The sequence below is a fragment of the Peromyscus californicus genome, unplaced genomic scaffold, assembly GCF_007827085.1.
Source record: "Peromyscus californicus insignis strain IS unplaced genomic scaffold, ASM782708v3 Scaffold_16__1_contigs__length_79575227, whole genome shotgun sequence".
NCBI lineage: Eukaryota > Metazoa > Chordata > Mammalia > Rodentia > Cricetidae > Peromyscus > Peromyscus californicus.
Window position 1 is genome coordinate 3,594,367 of NW_026294458.1, and position 23,719 is coordinate 3,618,085.

A 23,719-nucleotide genomic window follows, 5' to 3' on the forward strand; every position below is an offset into this window, starting at 1 on the left:
AGATCTCTGTGAGTTCGAGGCCAGCCTGGGCTACAGAGTGAGTTCTATGAACACAGAGAAACTTTGTCTAGAAAAACAACAAAACCAAAACCAAACCAAAAGCAGGGCTGGGAGTAGCGCGAGGTCACAGGTCTGGGCTACTCCTCTTCATTTTGAAGATTGATTTATTGTGTACAGGCTTCTGTCTGCATGTCTGCCTGCAGGCCAGAAGAGGGCGCCAGCTCTCATTACAGATGGTTGTGAGCCTCCATGTGGTTGCTGGGAATTGAACTCAGGACCTCTGCAAGAACAGCCAGTGCTCTTAACCTCTGAGCATCTCTCCAGCCCTGGGCTACTACTCTTAGACTCACTCCCCCCCCACCCCCCCCAGAGCTGAGGACCGAACCCAGGGCCTTGCGCTTGCTAGGCAAGTGCTCTACCACTGAGCGAAATCCCCAACCCCTAGGCTCACTTTTATTTCTGTTTCATTCTTGCCCTACAAAGTCCGTTCCCATCTACTGATTGACACTTTCATGTTGGGAGCTGTTGGAGATGGGCCTTGTGCATGCCAGGCAAGAACTTTAACCACCAAACTACAGAGATGTGGAGACACAGGCCAGCCTGGTTGAGTCTCCCCTTGGAGATGCCTGAGGCATTAATCCTGGTGGTCACAGCCTGGGGCTGCACAGCAAGGGTGGGTGTTGCCTATGCACAGGCCCTGGGGTTGATCCCCAGCACCAAAACCAGACTCCTTAAGCTAGGTGTGACTTGAAGGATCAGGAATTCAAGAGCAGCTTCAACCACAGGCCAGACTTGAGGCTAGCTAACAAAGCAAATGCAGCACATTTTGGGATTTTTATTTTTTCCAAGTTTACACAAGAAAATACTTCATGTACCTACGTAGTAAGACAGGTGAACAAGTAGGGAATGTGTCCAGTGCAAACAGACTCACACCTGTGCACACAGCACCACCACACGCTTGTCAGTCCCTGGAACCCAAGTTGCAGGTGGCTGTCCCAGCTCCATGCCCAGGCTATGCTAACAGTATGAGCTGCTCGGGGGCAGCCGAGGCGTCAGCTGCCTGCCCATCAGTAGGGGATGTCGTTCTGGTAGTACTGGATCATGTCATAGGTCCGGCTCCTGAAAGGCCAAGTGAGGGAGTGAAGACCACCTCCTGGGAGCCCTCCCACATGCTCGCCCTTGGGAAGGTTCAGGAATGGCGGGTGACTTGCCTGTTGCTGAGGAAACAGCTCTGGATGACCTTCATGATAAAGTTTGCCGCTTCTCGCTCTGTCATGTTAGGGCTGAACCTGTGTCTGGGAGAGATGAAAGGGCATTTGTGGCAATCTGTTCCAGCCAGGTCCCTTTTGGTGTGGCCTAGTGTGGCCCCTGACCCTTTCTAGAAACTGCTAGGCCACTCAGGGAGCTCAAGGCCATCTTGCTATTCCAGGAACCCTGTCTGCTTTGTGGTTCTAAGGGTACATAAAAGGTTTCTAGGTGGAGCCCCTTCCCCAAAAGGCACCTACTTCAAAAGCTTGATTGTCTGGCCTCGGAAACAGGGCAAGCCTGTATCCAACATGAGTGTGACTAGGGAGACGACTGCATCCATGTAAGGCCTGTGGAGACAGCAAGGGTGGGGATAAGGCCAGCTTGAACAGGCACTGGCTCAGCCTTGTGACCCATCTGCCACTTTCCCACGGTCTGCCCGCCTCCCTCAGCCGAGCTCATGTAATCCTTCCCTGTCCCCAGCACGCCAGGCTTCCAGCTGTGGTTTCGAGGATGCCCTGTTTGGTGTTAACCACAGTAGCATGTGGGATGTGGCAAAGTAATACTCCATGTGACATCGAGTTGATGCGGATCTCTGCCGTGTAGCTTTGGAGGTGCTGGGGCTACGGTGAAGGGGTGGCCAGGAAGTCCAGAGGGGAGCCCAAGGCTGAAAGGTGCTGGTAGATGAGGATGTCAGCCATGGGAGACTACAGAATGGAGCTGGCAGGTCAGAGTTGGAAGTTGCTCACAAATGTAGGTGACTAGAAGGCACCTTTTAAAGATTTATCACCAGGCAGTGGTGGCGTGCGCCTTTAGTCCTAGCACTCAGGAGGCAAAGGCAGGTGGATTTCTGTGAGTTTGAGGCCAGCCTGGTCTACAAGTGAGTTCCAGGACAACCAGTGCTGTTACACAGAGAAACCCTGCCTTGAAAAACAAACAAAAAGTTTTGGGTTGTGAATCTTGTCTTATTAAAGAGATGGCTAAGCCATCTCTACAGCCAGAGCCACACAGTGAGACCATGTCTCCAAAGACAATTCATGTGTGTCCGCGTGTTTGAGTGTATGCATGGATGTGTGCAGGTGCCTCAAGAAGCCAGAGTGGGCAGCGGATCCCGGAGCTGGAGTTCCAGGTGTCTGTCAGTGATTCCCTCCAGGGGGCATGGATATTCTTTCCCACCTTGATAGCCCTTCTACATTGCCCACGGGCTCACCGCACAGCCAGATAACCTCGGACACACATCTCCATGAACCACTTGAAGGGTGTGGCCTCCATCTTGCCCCCCATAATCATCACCATCTCATCTGTCAGCTTGATGTCAGGTTCCCAGCCAAGGTTTCCGCCCGGTGAGCTTTCAAACATGAAGCCAAAGTCTGCAAAATCCCAAAAGGCTGCCTGGAACTGGGGCAGGAGTGAGGTCAGGGTGGCTTATTTCCTGCAGAGAAGGACTCGGCTACACATGGCCAGAAGTGGGGGAGGAAGCAGAGCCACCCCACCAGCTTCCCTGTCTACCAACAGTGTGGGCTGCCACTCTAGTTCCCGCTCCCGAGGGCTGGCCGCTCTACAGCAGTCTACCCGGGGCTTTGGGCACACTTGCTCTCTACAGAGGGAAAGGGGGAGTGGTGTGGCACAGCCTGGCTGACCGATGTGGATGATGTGGCCCTTCTTGTCCAGCATGATGTTGCCGTTGTGCCTGTCCTTGATCTGCAGCAGGAAGAGCAGGAGGCTGTAGGCGGCCATGCTTCGGATGAAGTTGTAGCGTGCCTGTGTGGAGAGGGCTGTGGTCTCACTCTGCGCCCCACCTCAGCGGCAGAGCTCCCAGCAGGGAGTGCAGCTGTGTGGAGTGCAGCAGCAGTCCTTTCTGCACCCTGTGGCTCCAGTTCTGTAACACTAAGAGAGAGCTGTGGGGCACTGACTGGGCTCCTAACAGGAAGACAGAGGTGGACAGCGAGCTGAGGCCCAGGGGCCAGCTACCTGCTGGAAGGCCAGGGTAGACTCGTCCCCATACTGACGTGTGAAGTAGTCATACATGCCGAAGTCAGTTTGGCGGCCCAGCTGGTCTCGGGAGGTACAGTCCGGTATGCACTCAATCACCCCACACTAGGAAGGGGAGGAGGGACAGTTAGGTGGGAACTGGGGTGTGGTTGGTGATTCCTTTGCCTGTCATGCTCCGGGAACTCACCCCAGGGGCGGTGGCTACCACCCGGTAGGGAAAAACAAAGAGGTCCAGGCCAACCAGCTGGAAGATGTTCTTGAAGAGGTCGATGATCTGCAGGGCTAACATGTCCTGGACCGGAGAAGGCACAGGATGCAGTCAGGGTCCTCCCCTCAGCCCCTGGACCACGCAGGAACTAGTGGCCTTGAGGCTCACACAGCAAGGGAAGGGGCAGGCTGCAGCCTCACTGCCCACCCAGGTTGGGGGTCACAGAACCGCCCAGAGGATGTGTGGGTGAGGCTGTCCTTCTTGAGCGCTAATGGCGCAGGTGGGGCTGGGAGGAGGGTTCTGGGTTTGCTCTAATGGCGCCACAGCACCTGAGTCAGAAAGTGAAGAAAAGGGTCACGTTTCCCAGCAAGAGGGGCTCTTGGTGTCACTCGGGGAGAGTGCCTTGCCCTGACAGCCTAAATAAGGCCAGTCTGTCACCTGTCGGCAGTCGTCCCCCACTTTGAAGATGGCTGCCTGCCAGCAGATCTTCTTGCCATCAGCCTCCTGCCCACGGCACTCGTCCTCAGCATCTGAGCGGCACTGCAGACCTGTGGTGGGGGAGGGGTGCTGTCTGTGAGCCTGAGGGCAAGGATACTAGGAGGATCTTGAGAATCGCTTCTGCAAAGCACCAAGGGGTTCCAAGAAACATGGTTGTCACATAGAATCACAGGGCCAGGAGTTTTCCTAAGAACATAAAGTTTACAAGAAACTGAAACAGAGCCCCCTGCAGGCCAAGCTGAGTACTCAGGGCTGAAACACAGGCAGGCCACTGAAGACATATCCACATTGGCCTGTGTCCCCAGAGTTCATACCCCAAATCACAACTGTGATCTTATTTGGAATAAGGTATCTGAAGATGCAATCATATTAAAAGAGTCATATTAGATGACAAGTGTCCCTTTTTTTGGTTTTTCGAGACAGGGTTTCTCTGTAGTTTTGGTGCCTGTCCTGGATCTGGCTCTGCCTCCCAAGTGCTGGGATTAAAGGCATGCGCCACCGCCGCCCGGCGACAAGTGTCCTTTTAAGACAGACTTGTAAGACCACATGAGACAGGCAGAGATTAAGTAGCATCACCCCCATGGATTGCTACAACCACAGGAGGGACGAGCCGGAGAACACCCCGCCCAGAACTTCCCTCACTGGAGCATGCCCTTTACATGCTGATGTCAGCCTCCGATCTGTGAGGCTGCACACTTCTGTGTGTGTCACTCAGAATATGCTCTTCTGTACGAGCCTGGAGCAACTAGTGGGCCCTACAAAGCTCAGTGACTGGGCTCAGGATGGGATTTCTGGGCTCCAGTGACGGGCAGCAGATTCTAGGGCCATTTCCAGAGGAGGGGTGAGCCCACAGGTAGGTGCATGGCAGACATCTTTTATAGGGTGTTTGCGACAAACCAGCACTAGTGAGGAGAGACACCCTATACTGCAAGGAGCTCCTTACTGACCTTCTTTTTCAAGCTCGCTCACTCCACATCGCTTCACCTTAAACTTGGCCAGATACGGTGCTTTCGCAGCACTGAAAGAGAATGCAGACATGCAGACATGCAGAGCCGGCGGCTGCGGCGGCGGCTTCCTAGTGAGGGTGGTTCAGAGTGTGGGGCGGGCACTCACCTCTGCATCGGTGTTCCCGACTTATAGTCAATGTCTAACACAATTGCTTCAGGGTTGCTGGGCAGGTAGCAGCCTGGGTAGGCACAGAAGAGAGGTACAGGGAGCTACATGTCACCACAGGGAGCCACAAACAGTCCCGACACAGGCTTCACATGCACAGCAGCCTTATGAGGACCCTGACGTGTCCTGTGCTCACTGCAGGTCTGTCAAGTCTCAATGGAGACTCCCAGAATGCTCTCAACACACTCCTCCTTCTTTGTGTTCCATGCCCAGTCAGGTACTCCCTTTTCTCGGTGTGGTGAATAGGAATGGCCCCCATAGACTCATATGTTTGAATGCTTGGTCACTGGGAGTGGCATGTTAGGAGGTGTGGCCTTGTTGGAGGAAGTGTGTCACTGTGGGGTGGGCTTTGAGGTCTCAGAAGCTCAAGCCAGGCCTAGCGGCTCACGGTTCTCTTTCTGCTGCCTGTGGATCAAGATATAGAATTCTCTGCTACCTCTCCAGCACCATGTCTGCCTGCATGCCGCCATGCTTCCCACTGTAAGGACAATGGACTGAACCTCTGAACTGTAAGCCAGCCCCAATTAAATGTTTTCTTTATAAGAGTTGCTGTGGTCATGGTCTCTCTTCACAGCACTCAGACACTCAGTAAATGTGTCCATTAAGCAGACAAGAGGAAGTTCATCCCTCCGGTGTCCGATGGTGGAGGCCCTAAGTGTGTGATGTGGCTGGCCAAGGCCTGTTTCCACACCAGCCCCACCCAGGGAGGACAGCAGCGCCCTCTTGCCTCACTGGCCCCCACTGCCAGCTTACCAGGCTGCACCTTCACCTCAGACAGAGCTGACAGACAAGCCTTTTTTCTTTCGTCGCCTTTAGGGTAGGGCCTGAGAAACAAGACAGACAGACTCTGGACATGGTGGCACATAGCTGTGACCCCAGGCACTCAGACGTGGGGCCAGAGAGCCAGGAGGACAAAGGTATCCTCTGCACAAACTGTCCCGACAGACACACACACGGGTCTGCTCTGTCTGCACAAACGGCCTCCAGGGACGGAGAGCTCAGGGTGTGCTGCTGCTTCTTCACGGACGCCCACCACATCTGGCTCCACCAGTAACCGTCCATAGCAACGCCTGCCCTGCATTCCTTGGAGAAGCCCCACGGCCCCGAGGGTGGTGGGGCTGGAGTGGAGCTGCTTCTTGACCTCTGCCCCCAGGTTTTGGGGGTGTGTGCTGCTGCTGCGGCACTGAGAGAACAGGTGGCCGTGGGCGCCCTACCCAGTACTGGGCTGAAATGCCATTTTTCTTCTTCTTCTTCTTTTTTTTTTTTTTTTTTTGGTTTTTCGAGACAGGGTTTCTCTGTGTAGCTTTGCGCCTTTCCTGGAACTTACTCTGTAGACCAGGCTGGCCTCGAACTCACAGAGATCCGCCTGGCTCTGCCTCCCGAGTGCTGGGATTAAAGGCGTGCGCCACCACCGCCCGGCTGAAAAGCCATTTCTATAACTTACTGTATGACCTTTGCTGGTAAGCCCCTGCAACCTGGCTCAGCTAGGGTGAGGTTGAGGGTAACTGCAACTTTGTTATCAGGTCATGACTGCCCTGGAAATGCACCTCTCTGCAGAGTTGAATCTGGGAGTGTCCCAAAGGCCCACATGCTAAGGACAGTTCCTCACCTTTAACTCCCCAGTGATGGCAGGCATGGTGGTGCACGCCCTTAGTCCCAGCACCCGGGAGGCAGAGGCAGGAGGATCTCTGTGAATTTGAGGCCAGCCTGGTCTACAGAGTGAGATCCAGGACAGTCAGGACTACATAGAAAGACCCTGTCTCACCGCCCACCCCAAGGGAAAAAAAAACTCTCCAGTGAGTTTTAGGTCCCTGGGGCTGTAGCCTTGCAGAGGCTTATGGGACACGGTTCTCTTTCTCTGCTACAGCTGTCACGTGTGCTTAGCACACTAAGAAGACATCACATTGTTCCCCACCTCCCCGTGTGTGTGTGTGTGTGTGTGTGTGTGTGTGTGTGTGTGTGTGTGTGTGTGTGTTGGTGTTTTGTTTTTTTGTTTTTATGTTGCTCTGGCTGTCTGGGAAATCACCACGTAGGTCAGGCTGGCCCCAAACTCACAGAGGTCCACCTGCCTATCTCCCAGGTGCTGGCATTAGAAGTGTGTACCACCCCCGCCCGGCTACATTGGTCCTCTTCAGCTGACCGTCTCAGGTGTTGTAAGTGACCTGCTTCCTCACCCTTCTGGGTGTGTGGTCAGGGACCTCAGGGAATGCAGCAGGAGCAGCCTGCACACACTGAGGGCAGGTGAGGGAGTGGAGGAAGCTGGGAAGAACTGTGCCCAGTGCTCTTTTCCCTAGGTCACCTTGGGCAAATGTCAAATGCCAATGATAGTCTGCCTGTTCATGCTAATAGGTAATGCCCTGAAAGCCCCAGAGTGGAGAACCTCGGCTAACACAGACTGGGGTAGGTGGGATGAAGACAGACATCTTAGAAGGCTGTCTCTCTTACTTGATGATAGCTGAGACGTTGGTGATCTTGTTGAAGAAATCAAATTCCCGTTGATAGAAATCTTTGGCTGGGCCTGAGAGGGACCCTGTGATCTCTTCTACTAACTGCTCCAGAAGGTCACCGATGTCAGCTGAGGAGACAGAGATGGTGAGTTTTATGGCTGCCACAGAGACCCTTAAAAGAAAACCCTCAGCCAGGTAGTGGTGGCACACAGTTTTAATCCCAGCACTCAGGTGGATATCTGAGTTCGAGGCCAGCCTGGTCTACAGAGTTCTAGGACAGAGAAACCCTGTCTTGAAAAACCAAACCAAATAAACAAAAGCCCTTAAGTATTAAAGATGTTTGCTAGACAGTCCGGCTGGGGCTCTCCAGCACCTGCCTGCATGTGGAATGGATTCTGTAGACTTGGTAAAGGCCACAACATGCCATCCTTTCCCCTCACCGTTGACACTGGTCATGCTAGCCCCTCGGCAAAGCTCAAGGTAGGGCCTGTGTGACTAGTTACCTAAGCCCCAGGTAAAACCATACCAATTGTTTGTTTTGAAACAGGGCTGGGCTGAAAGTAGGTTGGCCTTGTACTTGTGACCCGTGCCTCCACGTCTCAGGTGCTGTCTACAGACGTGTGCCGCACTCTTAACATGCTTGGTGCTGGGCTTTGTTCCTGCTGGGCAAGCATTCCATCAACCAGAACACACTCCCAGCCTGAATTACTTGTTCTTGTTTCCAGACAGGGTCTAGCTACAGCACTCAAGCTGCCCAGGAAGTCACGATCCTCTTGCCCTTGCACTGGGTGCTGGGATTACAGGCGTGCACCACATCTGGTTATAGTTATTGCTTTATTATACTCTACCTTGAAAACATGCCTTTTCAGTATTGTGTGTGAGCAAACAGAACGTTCATGCAGGGCCACCGGCACATGTGAAGACCCCACGGTTCTGAGAAGCACCTGGCCTTCTGTGAGATGATCCTTTGTATGTGGGTTATATATGCACGCACATGGAGGCAGAGGTCAGCCTTAGCCTTGTCTGTTTTGGTTTCTGAGTCTCACTTAAGGTTTGGAGAAGAATCTAGGCTGGATGGCTAGCAGCCCCAGGAACCTGAGTGTCTTAGCATTCTCAGCTCAGGGAATGTAAATCTCTGTACCACTCCTGGTGTTCATTGGCACACAGGGGTGGCACTTGTGTGGAGGTCAGAGGACAGTTTGCAGGTCTGCAGGAGCTGGCTTTCTCCTTCATCCTGGGAATCAAATTGAGGTCAGGTTTACTGACTTTACCCACTGGGTCATCTGGATGGACTGGTTAATTATTGATGTACTTGAGACACAGTCTCATTTTTCTAGGTTGGAGCTGAGGGTGACCTTGAACCCTTGATCTACCTGCTTCTACCTCCTGAGTGAGAATGCTGTGATTACATGTATGTCCCTCCATGTTTGGCTTCATGGCTCTCTATTTTGTACTTTATATTTTTCTTTCCTTTAAAAAAAAACGAACAAAGCCGGGCGGTGGTGGCGCATGCCTGTAATCCCAGCACTCGGGAGGCAGAGGCAGGTGGATCTCTGTGAGTTCGAGGCCAGCCTGGTCTACAGAGCTAGTCCAGGACAGGCTCCAAAGCTACAGAGAATCCCTGTCTCAAAAAAACAAAACAAAACAAAAAAACAAAAAAGTGAACAACAACAACTATGGAGCCCAGACTACACCACCTGCTACGCAGCTTGAGACTCCCGAATGTTAGGTGACAGGCACATCCACACCTGGCTTTTTGGAGGCAGGGTCTCAGCTATCCCAAGGTGACTTTGAAGCTCTGCTCCTTCAGTCTCTACCTCTTAAGTGCCAGGATTACAGATGCGCACCGCCACATCTGGCTTGGGTTAGGTGTTGAGTATTGACGCTCAGGCCTTGTGCATGTTAGGCAGACATTCTATCCTAAGTCCCTTCTTAAAAGGCAGGGTGTCATGTAGTTAAGGCTGGCCTAACTACTGATCTTCCTGCTTCTGCCTCTCAGATGCTGGGATTACAGGCATGTAATCAGCTTTTTTTTTTTTTTTTTCAAGACAGGGATTTACTATATAGTTCCTGCTGGCCTGGAACTCACTGGGATCAGTTTGCCTCTGGCTTCTGAATGCTGGTATTAAAGGCATGCACCACCACACCCAGCTTTCTTTCTTTTCTTTTTTCAAGACAGGCTTTAATCCCAGCACTTGGGAGGCAGAGGAATGCAGATCCCTGAGTTCAAGTCCACCCTGGTCTACAGAGCAAGTTCTAAGACAGCCAGGGCTACACAGAGGACCCTGCTGAGGAGGGTGGTGTCAGTCTCCTACTGTTCAGGCTGGCCTCGAACTTGCCTTAGTATTGGGATTAAAGGGCTGTGCCATAAGCTGGCTAGAGCGATAGGAATTCAAACAAACAAACAAAACAACTATAGGCCCAGACTGAACTTGAGCTGGAAGAGGCTAGTCTAGTCTCAAAATAGGTGTGGCTCTGGCCACTAGGAGGATGGACAGAGGCAGGCCATGATCCAAAGGAATTAGAGCCATTGAGGAAGCTGTTACCGGTAGCCTGAGCTTTGAACCCACAGATGACAGTTTAAGAGCATAACCTGAGAAATGACAGACTGTGTGGAATGAGAGACCTCAACAAAAAGCCCAGGGTTTTAGTTTAGAGACTTAAAAATAATCTTGTGTTGCAGAGGAGGATGTGGCAATGTGTGCTCACTACACCAGCTTGGTGGGTGTGCAATGGAGCCAAAGAAAGGTCTATCCAGAGAGGCCTGTAAAGCCTGGTGCCCACTTAACAGGGAACAAAGTGTTGTTGGTAGCCTTGAAGGAGACACAGAAGGACGTAATCTGAGAGGCTACTTTGAAAAGTGTGGCAATTCATTCATCAGAGGCAGGCAGATCTCTGAGTTCAAAGCCAGCCTGGTCTACACAGCGAGTTCTGGGACACAGAGAAAGCCTGTCTTGAAAAACAAACAAAAATAAAAGTTGTCAAGATGGAAACCACAGAAGTTATGGAAGACAGGCAGAGTGGAAAAACTTTTGATGATCACAATCCAGTTGATGAAATTGTTCAGAATACTTTACTATTAATGGGCATAATTGTGAAGTGCAGAAAGGCCCTTTCTAAACAAGAGATGCAGTCGTCTGTGGGATGCAGTCTGAGATCTGGTCATTTTATGTGTCACAGAGGGAACTCCGGGTATGCTGGAAATTTCGGTGGAAGAGGAGGGTGTGGTGGTGTCCTGGTTATGACAGCAGAGGAGGCTATGGTGGACCGGTGGACCTGGATATAGAAACTAAGGTGGAGGAGGAGGAGATGGTTACAGGAAAGAAAGGGGGACATTTTGGTGGCAGTAACTGTAGTGGTGATGGTAACCATTACAGTGACAGCAGCAATCGTTATGGTCCAATGAAAGGGGGCAGTGCTGGCCGATGATGCTCGGTGGCCCTGTGCTGGTGCTCACGGACCTGGTGCTCTAAGTGGTGGATGGAGAAGGTTTTGTTTTGAGACAGGGTCTGTGTGTAGCCTTAGCTGGCCTGAACTTGCTTCTTAGACAAGGCTGGCCTCGAACTCACCGAGATTCACCTGCCTCTGCCTCCTGAGTGCGGTGATTAAAGGCGTGCGCCAGCGTGTTCAGCTCTTTATTTATGTGTGTGTGTGGATAGACACACACTATGGCACACATGTGGAGGCCAGAGGACAACTTGCAGGAGTCTGTTATCTCCTTCCTCCAGGTGTGTTCCAGGAATTCAGTTCATTTTGCAGTTTTAATGGCAAGTGCCTTTATCTACTTAGCCAGGTCTGGGAGCAGAGGCAGGAGAATCAGAGTAAGTTCTAGGGCTACAGCAAAGTCCTGTCACAGATGAGCAAGTGCGTGAGCAAACCAAAGAGCAGACGTGTGAGGGGCTTACAGGTTCTTCTGTTTGAGCACGGCTGCCCCTGAGTTGGCCACTCTTTATTCAGTCCCAGCCTGAGACAGGACAGGTGCCTGGCCAGCAGGGAGTCCTCACACACCCCAGGAGCTTCAAATACCATCTTACTTGTAGCAAGGGCTCTACGAAGGAAGTCCCGCTCTGTATGTTAAGTGGGGAGAGGTGCCAGGACAGGACATGGGGTAGTCCCCAGGCTGGGGCAGCACACACACAGGGCCTAAGAAAGCCGGTGGTGATGGGGAGAGGCCAAAGTACTCACGGTCTTTCTGGTGCCCTTCTTCATCGAGGTAGATGTTAGTTTTCATATTCCAGATAAACTGGTGTGCCAGAAGCTGGGATTTGGCTGCTGCCCAAAGAATGTATTCACGCACATAGCCCATCTGTAGGAAGGCAAGACCACAGTCAGCCTTTGCTCCTGGAAGAAACTCTTCCTAGCCTAGTGCGAGAGGTAACTCCCACCACGTGGCTGTGTGCTGCTGGGTTATGTAGATGTACCCGTTAGGGTCAGAGCTAAGTCTAGCCGAGGGGCCAGGCCAGTAGCCAGGGGCTGGCCACTCATGGGCCAGGGCTCAAGGCATGAAGTCCACAATACAGGCCTGGGTCTCCTGTGTGGTTCCCTTGGTATTAAGAACAATGACTCTCAATTTCTACTGCTGTCAAATACAAGAAACACAGAGGCTAACTCTGAGATACCCCCTTACACCTGTCAGAATGGCTAAGATCAAAAACACTAATGACAGTCTATGTTGGAGAGGATGCGGAGCAAAGGGAACACTCCTCCACTGTTGGTGGGAGTGCAAACTTGTACAATCACTGTGGAAATCAGTATGGTGGTTTCTCAGAAAATTGGAAATCGATCTACCTCAAGACCCAGCCATACCACCCTTGGGCATATACCCAAGGAATGTTCAATCACACCACAAAGATATATGCTCAACTATGTTCACAGCAGCATTATTCTTAATAGCCAGACCCTGGAAACAACCTAGATGCCCGTCAACTGAAGAATGGATTAAGAAAATGTGGTACATATACACAATGGAGTACTACTCAGCAGAGAAAAACAATGACAACATGAAATTTGCAGGCAAATGGATGGAACTGGAAAATATCATCCTGAGTGAGGTAACCCAGACTCAGAAGAACAAACATGGTATGTACTCACTCATAAGTGGATGCTAGATATAAAGCAAAGGACAATCAAACTGCAACCCACAGTTCCAGGGAGGCTATCTAGCAGAGGGGACCCTAGGATAACTGTGGCTTATAATAAGTTTTGGTTTTAAAGCACGTGGTGGCCACCTGCCCAGGACAGGTGGTCTGCATGTGGCAGTCCTAGGAAGTCACAACATGGAGCTAAGCTGAGGGCACTTCTGGCTGGTGCTGAGGGCACTGGGAAAGCCAGGCCTCTGGTCCCCATGTCCTTTTTCCAAAGTGCCGGCTGTACAGGCCCGGACCCTCGGCTGTGTGGCCAAATAAATAACATACTAAAATATTAAAAAAAAAGTTTTGGTTTTACCCAATCACTGGGCAAGCTTTAGTGAAACATTTCACTGTTAGGATAAGAATTTATACTGTATCAAGCTGATGAAAGAAAAAGCTGACCGTGGGGCTGGTGAGGTGGCTCAGAGGTTAAGAGCACTAACTGCTCTTCCAGAGGACCTGAATTCAATTCCCAGCAACCACATGGTGGCTCCCAACCATTGATAATGAGATCTGGTGCCCTCTTCTGGCCTGCAGGCAACATGCAGGAGGAATATTGTATACATAATAAATAAATAAATTAAAAAAAAAAAAGAAAAGAAAAAGAAAAAGCTGACCGTACTTTCAGGAGGGTAGGCTAAAATCTTTTTAGATTATGGATTAGCCTATAGAAAAATGTCTGCTGTAAATCAATCAGTGAAGGGGAAGATGAATAGGAATCTCACCTACACAACTTAAGTAAAACATAGCTCTCTGAACAGATGAAGATAGGTCTCTTCTGTATCCCAGAATCTAATCAATATTTATATGCATAATTCAGCTATCACTTGGCTTAAAAGGGCTTATTAGAGCCGGGCGATGGTGGTGCACGCCTTTAATCCCAGCACTTGGGAGGCAGAGGCAGGTGGATCTCTGTGAGTTCGAGGCCAGCCTGGCCTCCAAAGCGAGTTCCAGGAAAGGCACAAAGCTACACAGAGAAACCCTGTCTCGAAAAACCAAAAAAAAAAAAAAAAAAAAAAAAGGGCTTATTGGGAAATGTTATCATTTATACCATTTTCTACAGAGAAAATATTTTACTATTTAAAAAAAAAGAAAGAAAAAAATTCCAAAACAACAACAACAAAAACACAGAGGCAGGCCGGGCGGTGGTGGCGCACGCCTTTAATCCCAGCACTCGGGAGGCAGAGCCAGGTGGATCTCTGTGAGTTCGAGGCCATCCTGGGCTACCAAGCGAGTCCCAGGAAAGGCGCAAAGCTGCACAGAGAAACCCTGTCTCGAAAAAAAAAAAACAAAAAAAAAAACACAGAGGCTAGGTTCCAAAAGCTGTCAGCATTTTATAAGGCTGTCAGCATTCCACAGTGACGGGATCCAGAAAGCTGAGGGGGCACAGAGTAGCATGTAGCCAGCATACTGATGGCTACTGTCTTATGGATCTCCTCTCTCTTTCCATGTCAGTGTTCCCTACCTCAATCCCCTCCACCTTAGTGTTGGAGATATGGTCTCTTAGCAACCAAAAGCTTGCTGATTTGGCTGGACTGGCTGGCTGGTCCCAGGAAGCCTCGCACTTCTGCCTCCCCAGCTCCAGGTCTACAGGGGATGCTATGCCTGGCTTTTACATGGATGCCAAGGTTTGAATTTGGGTCCTGTGCATCCATGGTCATTGTTTAACTCAGCCCTCCCCACATGCCTAGTAACTCTAGTTTTAATGACCATGTCTTAGGTTAAAGAGTGACCTGGGACTAGAGAGATGGCTCATCAGATAAGAACAGAGGTGCTCTTGGAGAGGACTGGAGTTCAGCCCTTAGCACCACAGCAGGCTGCTCATAACGCCTGCAACTCCAGGTCTAGGGGATCCAAGATCTCTGGACTCCACAAGTACCCGAACACATGCACATGATTGAAAAGAACAATAATAAAAATAAAACTTTAAAAATTGTAAACTGAAGTAGGCGTAGTAGCTCATATCTATAATCTCAGCACTTGTAAAGCAGGATGCACATTTGAAGCCACCCTGGGCTACAGAGTGAGAGATGATATCAAACAAAACCAGAAGGAAAGGCTGGAGAGAGGGCTTAGCAGGTAAAGGCGTTTGCTGCCATGCCTGGTGACCTGGCTACAATCCCAGGTACACACACACACACACACACACACACACACACAGAGAAAGAGAGAGAAAGAGAAAGAGAGAGAGAGAGAGAGAGAGAGAGAGAGAGAGAGAGAGAGAGAAATCTCCCAAACTTTAAAAAAAAAAGGAAAGGAAAAGAGAGCAATAACAGCATTAATATGAGAAATGGCAGAACTTTCTTCGGAACTACCCTGCCCTTTATAGCCATTCATCCTTCTCACTACCGTAGCTCTTTGCCCTAGCCTTCTACAGTAGCCTAGTTCTGGTTCAGCATCTTAAAAACCTCACAGTCTAAACTGTTAAGGCCCCTTACCTGGTGGTGAGTGGGCAGACATAAGCCTGTAGGTGTTACTGACCCTGGCTAATTAATGCGAGGGACAGTCTCCATGAACATCCTGCTTTGAAAGGACTTAAGAGAACCAGTCTGTTGTCTTGGGCCTGAAGACCCGGTCGAGGGAACAGAAAAGTGGAGAGCCAGAGTATATTAGGCCACTATACAGCCTAGCCTGGCTGTCTTAGAACTGTCTCTGTAGACTGTTGTAGAATATTATTTTAAGGTGTGTTACTTTTGTTTATGTTGCATTTGTTTAACTCTGTGAAGCTGTGTTACTGTGCTTGTCTAAAACACCTGATGCTCTAATAAAGAGCTGAATGGCCAATAGCCAGGCAGGAGAAAGGATAGGTGGGACTGGCAGGCAGAGAGAAGAAATAGAAGAAGTCTGGGGGAGAAGAGGAGAGATGGAGAGTTGAAAAGGAGAGGAGCCAGCCACCCAGCTACACAGCAAGCTGTAGAGTAAGAAACAAAGAAAGGTACACAGGAATAGAAAAGGAAAAGCCCAGAGGCTAAAGGTAGATGGGATAATCTAAAGTATGGAAAAGCTGGCTAGAAACAAAGCCAAGCTAAGGCCGTGCATTCATAATTAAGAAAAAGCCTCCATGTGTGGATTTATTTGGGAGCTGGGTGGTGGGCCTCCTAAAAGAGCAAAAATAACCAACAGCAGTAGACCAGACTGGCCTCTAACTCAGAGATTCACCTGCCTCTCTCCCAAGAACTGGGACTACAGGTGTACACCACCAGGCCCGGCTCTGTGAGAATCTTGGCTGTGGAGGTGGAAATGAGAGGTTCTACATTAGAGGCTCTCAAACTTCATAATACAACCTTTTAGTACAGTTCCTTATACTGTGGGGACCCCAACCACAAAATCATGTTTGTTGCTACTTCATAACTGTAATTTTGCTACTGTTATGAATTGTAATGTAAATATCTGTGTTTTCTGATGGTCTTAAGTGACCTCTCTGAAAGGGTCATTGAACCCCCAAAGGGGTCTCAATCCACAGGTTAAGAACAGCTGATCTAGGAATTTAAGTCCAGTCTTGGCTCACGGTTCAAGGCCAAGTTTGAGCTACAAAACACCTTGTCTCAATAAACAAAAACAAAAATGTAATAGAACAAATTAAGTTGTCCAAATTCACAAGTTTGTTGGTTTTTTTTTTTGAGACAGGGTTTCTCTGTGTGGCCCTGGCTGTCCTGGAACTCACTCTGTAGACCAGACTGGCTTCAAACTCAGAGATCCGCCTGCCTCTGCCTCCTGAGTGTTGGGATAAAAGGTGTACGCCACCACCGTCCAGCAGTAAACAGAATTGTAAAGCTGGGTATGGGTCACATTTATAATTCCAACACTTGGGAGGCAGGTAGACGGTCATGAGCTTGAGGCTAGTCTGGATTACATGGCGAGACTGTTTCAACAGTAACCCCTCCAAACACAAGACAACAACAGAACACACGCAGCCCACTTGTATGTCCTGGCGCTGACAGCGCCCCACTCACAGCTTACTGTAGCTGCCCGAGTCCCCACAGGCATAGGAAGTGTGGTTACTGTGCAGGTCACTACCCAGAACACACGGGTGCCTGGGCAGTGGCTCCTGCTCCCCTGCCCCCTTCCTTAGCTCAGGCCCTTCCTTCTGCTAGACCCACATGGAGTAGGAGTGCTAACCAGGCAGTAAAGGGGAAAGTAAACAAGCTTCTGGAGAAAGGAGTCCTCACAGTAGTTCCATAAACAACAGCATCAACGCTAAGTGCTGGCTTGCTGGCTGTGGCTAGAGCACGTAGACGTGCTACCGACGTGGTATCTATATGGTCCCACCACTCAAGAGTCGGGAGGTTGCGAGGTGTCTAGTTAGGACTCAGTTTTCAAGACAGGTTGGCCGCTGTTCCCGAAGCACCTATCTGAAGACTACAGATGTAGCATCCTGGCAGTCTGTGGGGAAGAAGGCACCCGGACATACAGCCACAGGGATAATGGGAGCACAGAGGCCGAGTCAGGACTCAGATCATCTAGAGTCCAGGATAACATGGGAATGTGTCATGTTGCACTCATTGTGGCTGTAAGTGGCTGAACTGTCTCCCAAATTCACGTATGGAAGCACCTCAGCATGTGATATAAAGAGGTCATCAGGGTAGGTCCTGATCTAGACTAAGGGAAGAATGGGCGAAGACAGGGCAGAGATACCGCATACCCACTGAGGGAGAAGGCTCAGTGCTGGAGTGCTAGCCTCCAGATTTAGTTACAACAACTATGCATACGGGTGTTTTGCCTACACGTATGTCTGTGCACCATGTGTATGCCTGGTGTCCACGGAGGTCAGAGGTGGGGGTTGACTCCCCTGGGGCTGGAGCTCCATATGGATAGTTGCCAGCCATCATGTGGGTGGTGGGAACTGAACCTGGTTCTCTGCAAGAGCAGCAACAGGTCTTAACCACTGAGCCATCTCTTCAGTCCCAGGATTTACTTATTTATTTTTTGTATTATTGAGATAGAATCTCTCTATGTAGTCCTGGTTCCTGGAACTTGTTTTGTAGACCAGGCTGGCCTCAAACTCAAAGGTCCACCTGCCTCTGCCTCCCAAGTACTGGGATTAAAGGCGTGTACCACCACAGCTGGTAAAATGTACTTTTTAAAATTTTTATTTATTATTTTGTGTTTGTGTGAGGGTGTGAGTGCCACAGTGTGCATGTGGAGACCAGAGGACAACTCTACAGTTGGTCCTCTCTTCCCATCATGGGATCCGGGATTGGACTCTGGGGTGAGGTTTCTGTGGCAAGCACTTTTATCCTGGGCACCATCTGGCCTCCCAAATTTATGTGAAAGTAAATGTCTTTTTTTTTTTTTTTTTTTTTTTTTTGAGATAGGGTTTGTCTGTGTAGCTTTGGAGCCTGTCCTGGATCTCGCTCTGTAGACCAGGCTGGACTCAAAATCACAGAGATCAGCCTGGCTCTGCCTCCCAAGTGCTGGGATTAAAGGTGTGCATCACCAATGCCTGGTGTAAATGTCTTGTTTAAGTCACCTGGTTGTTGCCACTTTTCTGGTCATGTGATTTCCTGCAACCTGATCCAAAAAAGAGGATCGTAGAACAGGCTGCCCACCCACAGGAAACAGCTGGATAATGCACCAAACCCGGCCTCTCTGCAGCACACGAGTGGTCAGTCTGAGGGAGCCCAGAGGGCGCCTGTTTGAACTGTGGACTAGGGGCTAAGGGCGGCAATACGTACAGCTCTTGGAGGAAGTGGAAAGCTGTGCCAATACGTACCTTGTCATATCTGAGGGCCTGCACAATCTGGGGGATGTAGAACAGAATGGCATCCTGTAGGAGGAGGAAGGACTGTGACTTCAGAGGTCTAACAGTTAAAACAGTAATGAGCGCTGGACCTGCACATAGGATGCTGCCTCCTGCTGGAGAACTGGGGAAGGTGCAGAGGATCACAAGGAAAGTATCCAAGGCTTTGTGACACACACTGGTGAAAATAAACAGGCAGAGGAGCCTGCCCGAGGTAAACAGGCTGAAGTTACTACAGACTTGCTGGTGCTGGTGCTGTAGCAAGCGGAGCCCTAGAATAGAACATTCTACAGACCCTCCATCATGGCTACAACATAGGATCTCCCCAAGAGTTTGCTGTTGGGGTAAGAGGCATGGGTACACTGCTCACCTCTCATAGGAGGGACCAAACTCAAGTAAACTTTCTTTTTAACCAAAAGATCCAATTAAAGCTTAAAAAAAAAAGCCTCAAACTAGGTAACACATATGAATTACAACTTTTTTTTTTTTTTTGAGAAAGGGTCTCACTGTGTAGCCCTAGCTGGCCTAGAGCTCAGAGATGTGCCTGCCTCTGCTTCCCTGGTGTTGCTATTAAAGGCGTAGGCATGAGCCTCCACAGCCCAAATTCATCCTCTGCAACTACTGGAAGCCAGTAAGACATATTCTAGACGAAGCCACACAGTTGGGTGCATCCCAGGTTGATCTGTCTTACATCTGCCCACTTAACCACACTGGGAAGCTACACCCTAGGCTGGCCCAGCAGGGCTCTGCACTCACCGGAGGGAAGGACCGCAGGACTTTCACTCCATACTGTGCAGTGAGAGGGTGTGGCGGGGTACATGCTGGAGAAGTAGGAGAGGCCTGTGGGTGGGTCCGTGGGTGCCCAGCACAGGACGTGGCTGAGCTCCGGGGCATCGGCATCAATGGTATGCCAGGTGACCAGGAACTAGGAGAGAGGTGGAGACAGGGTTGCAGTGGTCCTTTCAGCCACGGCCTGTTCAAGAACGGCCAGAGCAAAGGGCAATAGGCTGGGTGTGGTATGCATGTCTTTAATCCTAGCATGCAGGAGGCAGAGAGAGGCAGATCTGTGAGTTTGAGGCCAGCCTGGTCTACATGGCAAGGTCTAGGCCAGAAAAAGAAAAGAAAAAGAAAAAAGTGACAGTAAAAAACACCTTATGATAAAATGGAAAATGTTTCTGACATGTGATACAAAGTATCATCATCATCAGCATCATCATCATCATCATCATCATCATCATCATTTGGTTTTTCGAGACAGGGTTTCTCTGTAGCTTTGGAGCCTGTCCTGGATCTTGCTCTGTAGACCAGGCTGACCTCGAACTCACAGAGATCCACCTGCCTCTGCCTCCTCAGTGCTGGGATTAAAGGCTGCCGCCTGGCTGATATTTTATTTATTTTTATGTGTAGGAGTCACAGACAGGTGTGAGCTGCCGTGTGGGTGCTGGGAACTGAACCCCGGCCTTCTGAAGAACAGCCAGTGCTTAACCCCTGAGCCATCTCTCCAGCCCCACTTCTTCCTCCTTCTCTTTGAGACACAGTTCTACTCTGTAGACCAGGCAGGGCTGGAACTTTGATCTTCCTGCTTCAGTCTCCAAGTAGCCAGGATTACAGACCTGTACTGGTGACCAGGCTCAACAGTGATGGTTAAAAACCAACTTCATTGGTTTGAGAAATACCTAGGTTAATAAAGTACACCTTTGAGTATGTCTGTGAGGGTCCAAAGAGGACTGGATCCTGAGGGCTCTGACCTGATGAATAGAGGAATAGATTAATCTCTCTTTCTTTCTTTCTTTCAAGACAAGGTTTCTCTGTGTCCTGGAACTAGCTCTGTAGACCTCTGTAGCCTCTGCCCTCCAAGTGCTGGGATTACAGGAGTGCACCTGTGTGCTCCGCCAAGCTTAGATTAATTTTTTGATGAATTCATACTCTGATGGCATTATTTTGCGGTGGGGCCTAGTGGAGGAAATGCATCATTGGAACCACGTGTCTGGATCTGTATTCTCAGGATGGGAACAGCGTCCTGCACCTGGCCCTGCTGCCATGGTGCTCTGCTCAACCATATGAGGCCGATCCCTCTGAAACTGAGTCAGAATAACCCTTTCCTCTCCTGAGTGTTCTGTGAGGTGTTTGGCCATAGTCATGAGAGTAACCAGGCCTTTCTGGAAGACGTTCTAGATGTAGTTGAACTTGAACTGGTGTGTGGGGGCTGTACTACCTTGATGGCTTCAGGGACATCACTAACAGCTCCTGGGTCCAATCGAACGAGACGGGTCACTTCATTTCCAATGGCTTCTGTATTCTTGAACCTACAGTGCACAAAGGGTTTGGGTGGGGTAGGAGCATTCCTTCACTGCCACAGAAGCGGCAGCAGAAAACACTCAGTGGGAGGTATTTAGTTATCAGCACTATATGACAGATGTCTAAATGTTGTAGGCAAGTAATAATAAATACATTACAAAGTCTGAAAGGGACCCTTTGAAAAATCACATCCTTACAGCACTCATGAGGAGGTGACGGGTGAATGCCACAACCCTGGTTACACAGAAACCCTTTCTATGTAAGATGGCTTAGTGACAAAGGCTGATGCCAACCTTGATGATCTAAGCTCACTTCCTAGTGCCACACAGTGGAAAAGAGGACCGAGTGTGGCAAGCTGGCTTCCAATCACACACACAGACAGAGACAGACAGACAGAAACAGACACACAGACACACAGAGACAGACAGACACACACACACACACACAAAAATTCCTCCAAAACAAAAAAAAACCAACCAACCAAAACTCAAGGGAAGGACAAGAGAAAAACCATAGATTACTATGCTGTGAGGAAATGGCTGAACTCTCTTCAGAACTGCCCCTCTATAGCCATCCATCCTTCTCCCGTAGCTCTGAGCCTAGCCCTCTGCAGTGGCCTGTTTCTGGTTCAGCACCTTAGTCACAGTCTAAACCGTTAAGGCCCCTTACCTGGTGGTGAGTGGGCAGACAAGCCTGTAGGTGTTACTGACCCTGGCTAATGCAAGGGACAGTCTCCATGAACATCCTGCTTTGAAGGGACTTAAGAGCACCAGAATGTTGTCTTGGGCCTGAGGACCAGGTAGAGGGAACAGGAAAGTGGCCAAGCTTGGCTCGGAAGAAGGCTGAGGGGCCATGTCGGCCACGGGGGCTCTGCAGCTCACCTCACCCACTGCCGTCAGTCTGAGACTCACCTGGAGAGGCTGACGGTATGCTAGGCAGACAGCCACAGCGAGAATGTCTGCTCTTAGCTTGAGCTCAATGATGACATCATTCAAACAGAAACACAATCCAAACTCTCCCAAATTGTTTTTGTGGACTCCCTCCCAGGAAGGAAGCCTTTACAGATTACACTGTGACTGTCATTTTTTTTTAAAACAGTGCCAGGGATTGAACCAGGGTCTTGTGTAGTGCTAACTAAGAGTTCTGCCACTGGGCTACACTCCCTAGTCATACATGGTGATGCCGAATTCATCCAGACATTCCTTTCCTGGGCTCTGGGTGTTGTGGCACCTAGGTAGGAGCTGACACAGTCACAAGGGTCACTGTGTGACCTCTGCACAGACCAGGTGAGAATCCCGAGTGTCCCTACAGGACCCATGTTATAGTCTGGGGCTCTCATGGTCCAGTTGGCAGGTCACCACCCTGGGCCTCCGATGAAGGAAGCTGGGGTGACTAGAGGCCTACCTGGCTGGCAGCTGCACAGCAAGATAGGGAGAGATGCTCCAGGCAAGGTTCACGTTGTCCTTCCACTGCTTCTCACTCAGGCTGATGTATTTGGACCTCCAGTTAGCCACACTGTTCTCTCCTGCCTGGTCCAGCTCTAGTTCTGGGGCTGACAGCGGGTTATACCAAGTGATGAGACGCTCAATTTCAGTGGCCTGGTGAGACCGAACAATGTCCAGTGTATCTTCTGCAGGTGTCCACATGCGGCTCCCACCCTCCAGCGCCCCACTGTTACACCGGGGCATGGCGTGCCCTGAGTCTCACCAGCAGTGACAGCAGCAGCGTCCTGCGCTTCATGTAGTACTTGTGCAGCTGGGAACCCCGGTTGGTTTTCTTAGACATGCCTAGGGAGCAAAGACAAAACACGGTCACTGTCCTTTGAGGCCACTTATCTGCCCTGTCTGTTCCTTTGGTGGTGTGCTGGTGACTGAACCAAAAACCTGGGCCATGTTTTAGAACCTAGAAGCAGCTGCCTTCTGATGTTCTGTTCTGCCACTGAAGTGAGTGTCCATCACACCACCAGGAAGGGAACTCAAGACTGGACAGCAGATGTAGGAGCCACTCCCTGCCCTGACCAACCTGACTTTTTGGAGATAGTGGACATGCCGCTGGAGAGGGGGTAAGTGTTGATCCAGCCCTGTGTAGCCTGTTGCCGAGAGCCCACCGTTATATCCAGGTTGCTCCGGGTGTCTTGGTTATCTGCGGATAAACACATTGTAGACTCTGGCATGAGGTGGCTCAGGACATCCCAAGGAAGAGAGCTCGATAAGTCTTGCTTTGCAAGCACAGATACCTAAGGCTGACCTCCCTAGAACCTACATTAAATAACTTGGGTGTGGTGGCGCATCTTCCTAGTCCTGATGCTGGATAGTGGCCAGCAAACCCAGCTTACTTGGCAAGTTCCAGGCCAGTGAAAGACCTTGTCCAGAAAAAAAGAAAGACAATATAGACCTGGGTGTGGTGGTGCACACCTTTTAATCCCAACTCAGGAGGCAGACAGAGGCAGGTGGATCTCTGTGAGTTTGAGACCAGCCTGGTCTATAGAATGAGTTCCAGGACAGCCAGGGCTACACAGAGAAACCAAACCCTGTCTTGAAAAGCCAAAAAATAGAATAAAATAAATATCATCAGTTTTTAAAAAATATCTTAGGTGTAAGAGTGTTTTGCCTGTATGTGTGTACAGGTGCTTGTGGAGAACGGAGAACAGTGTTGCATCTCCTGTTACAGATGCTGGGAGCCACCATATGGATGCTAAGAACTAAACCCGGGTCCTCTGGAAGAACAGAGCGCTCTAACCACTGAACAGCTTCTCCAGCCTGTCACTGGTTTTTTTTTTTTTTTTTTTTTTTTTTTTTTTTTTTTTTTTTGGTTTTTCGAGACAGGGTTTCTCTGTGTAGCTTTGCGCCTTTCCTGGAACTCGCTTTGGAGACCAGGCTGGCCTCGAACTCACAAAGATCCGCCTGGCTCTGCCTCCCAAGTGCTGGGATTAAAGGCGTGCGCCACCACCGCCCGGCATGTCACTGGTTTTTTGATAAGCAAAGGCAGA

At 50.1% G+C, this 23,719-nt stretch overlaps 1 protein-coding gene across 1 annotated transcript in view; it reads right to left on the reverse strand.

Annotated features, from left to right (window-relative positions):
* Nucleotides 1-815: 815 nt before the first annotated feature.
* Pi4ka (phosphatidylinositol 4-kinase alpha) overlaps nucleotides 816-23,719 on the reverse strand; it is a 145,229-nt gene continuing 122,325 nt past the window's right edge. The window contains 20 exon segments of the mRNA XM_052740031.1: nucleotides 816-1,119; nucleotides 1,212-1,295; nucleotides 1,506-1,595; nucleotides 2,456-2,615; nucleotides 2,886-3,006; nucleotides 3,217-3,342; nucleotides 3,425-3,529; nucleotides 3,884-3,993; nucleotides 4,891-4,961; nucleotides 5,057-5,129; nucleotides 5,870-5,940; nucleotides 7,562-7,691; nucleotides 11,749-11,869; nucleotides 18,406-18,459; nucleotides 19,189-19,245; nucleotides 19,247-19,357; nucleotides 20,648-20,738; nucleotides 22,135-22,328; nucleotides 22,438-22,517; nucleotides 22,753-22,872. Of these exon segments, the coding sequence (XP_052595991.1) occupies nucleotides 1,068-1,119; nucleotides 1,212-1,295; nucleotides 1,506-1,595; nucleotides 2,456-2,615; nucleotides 2,886-3,006; nucleotides 3,217-3,342; nucleotides 3,425-3,529; nucleotides 3,884-3,993; nucleotides 4,891-4,961; nucleotides 5,057-5,129; nucleotides 5,870-5,940; nucleotides 7,562-7,691; nucleotides 11,749-11,869; nucleotides 18,406-18,459; nucleotides 19,189-19,245; nucleotides 19,247-19,357; nucleotides 20,648-20,738; nucleotides 22,135-22,328; nucleotides 22,438-22,517; nucleotides 22,753-22,872 (2,021 nt within the window). The 3' untranslated portion in view covers nucleotides 816-1,067.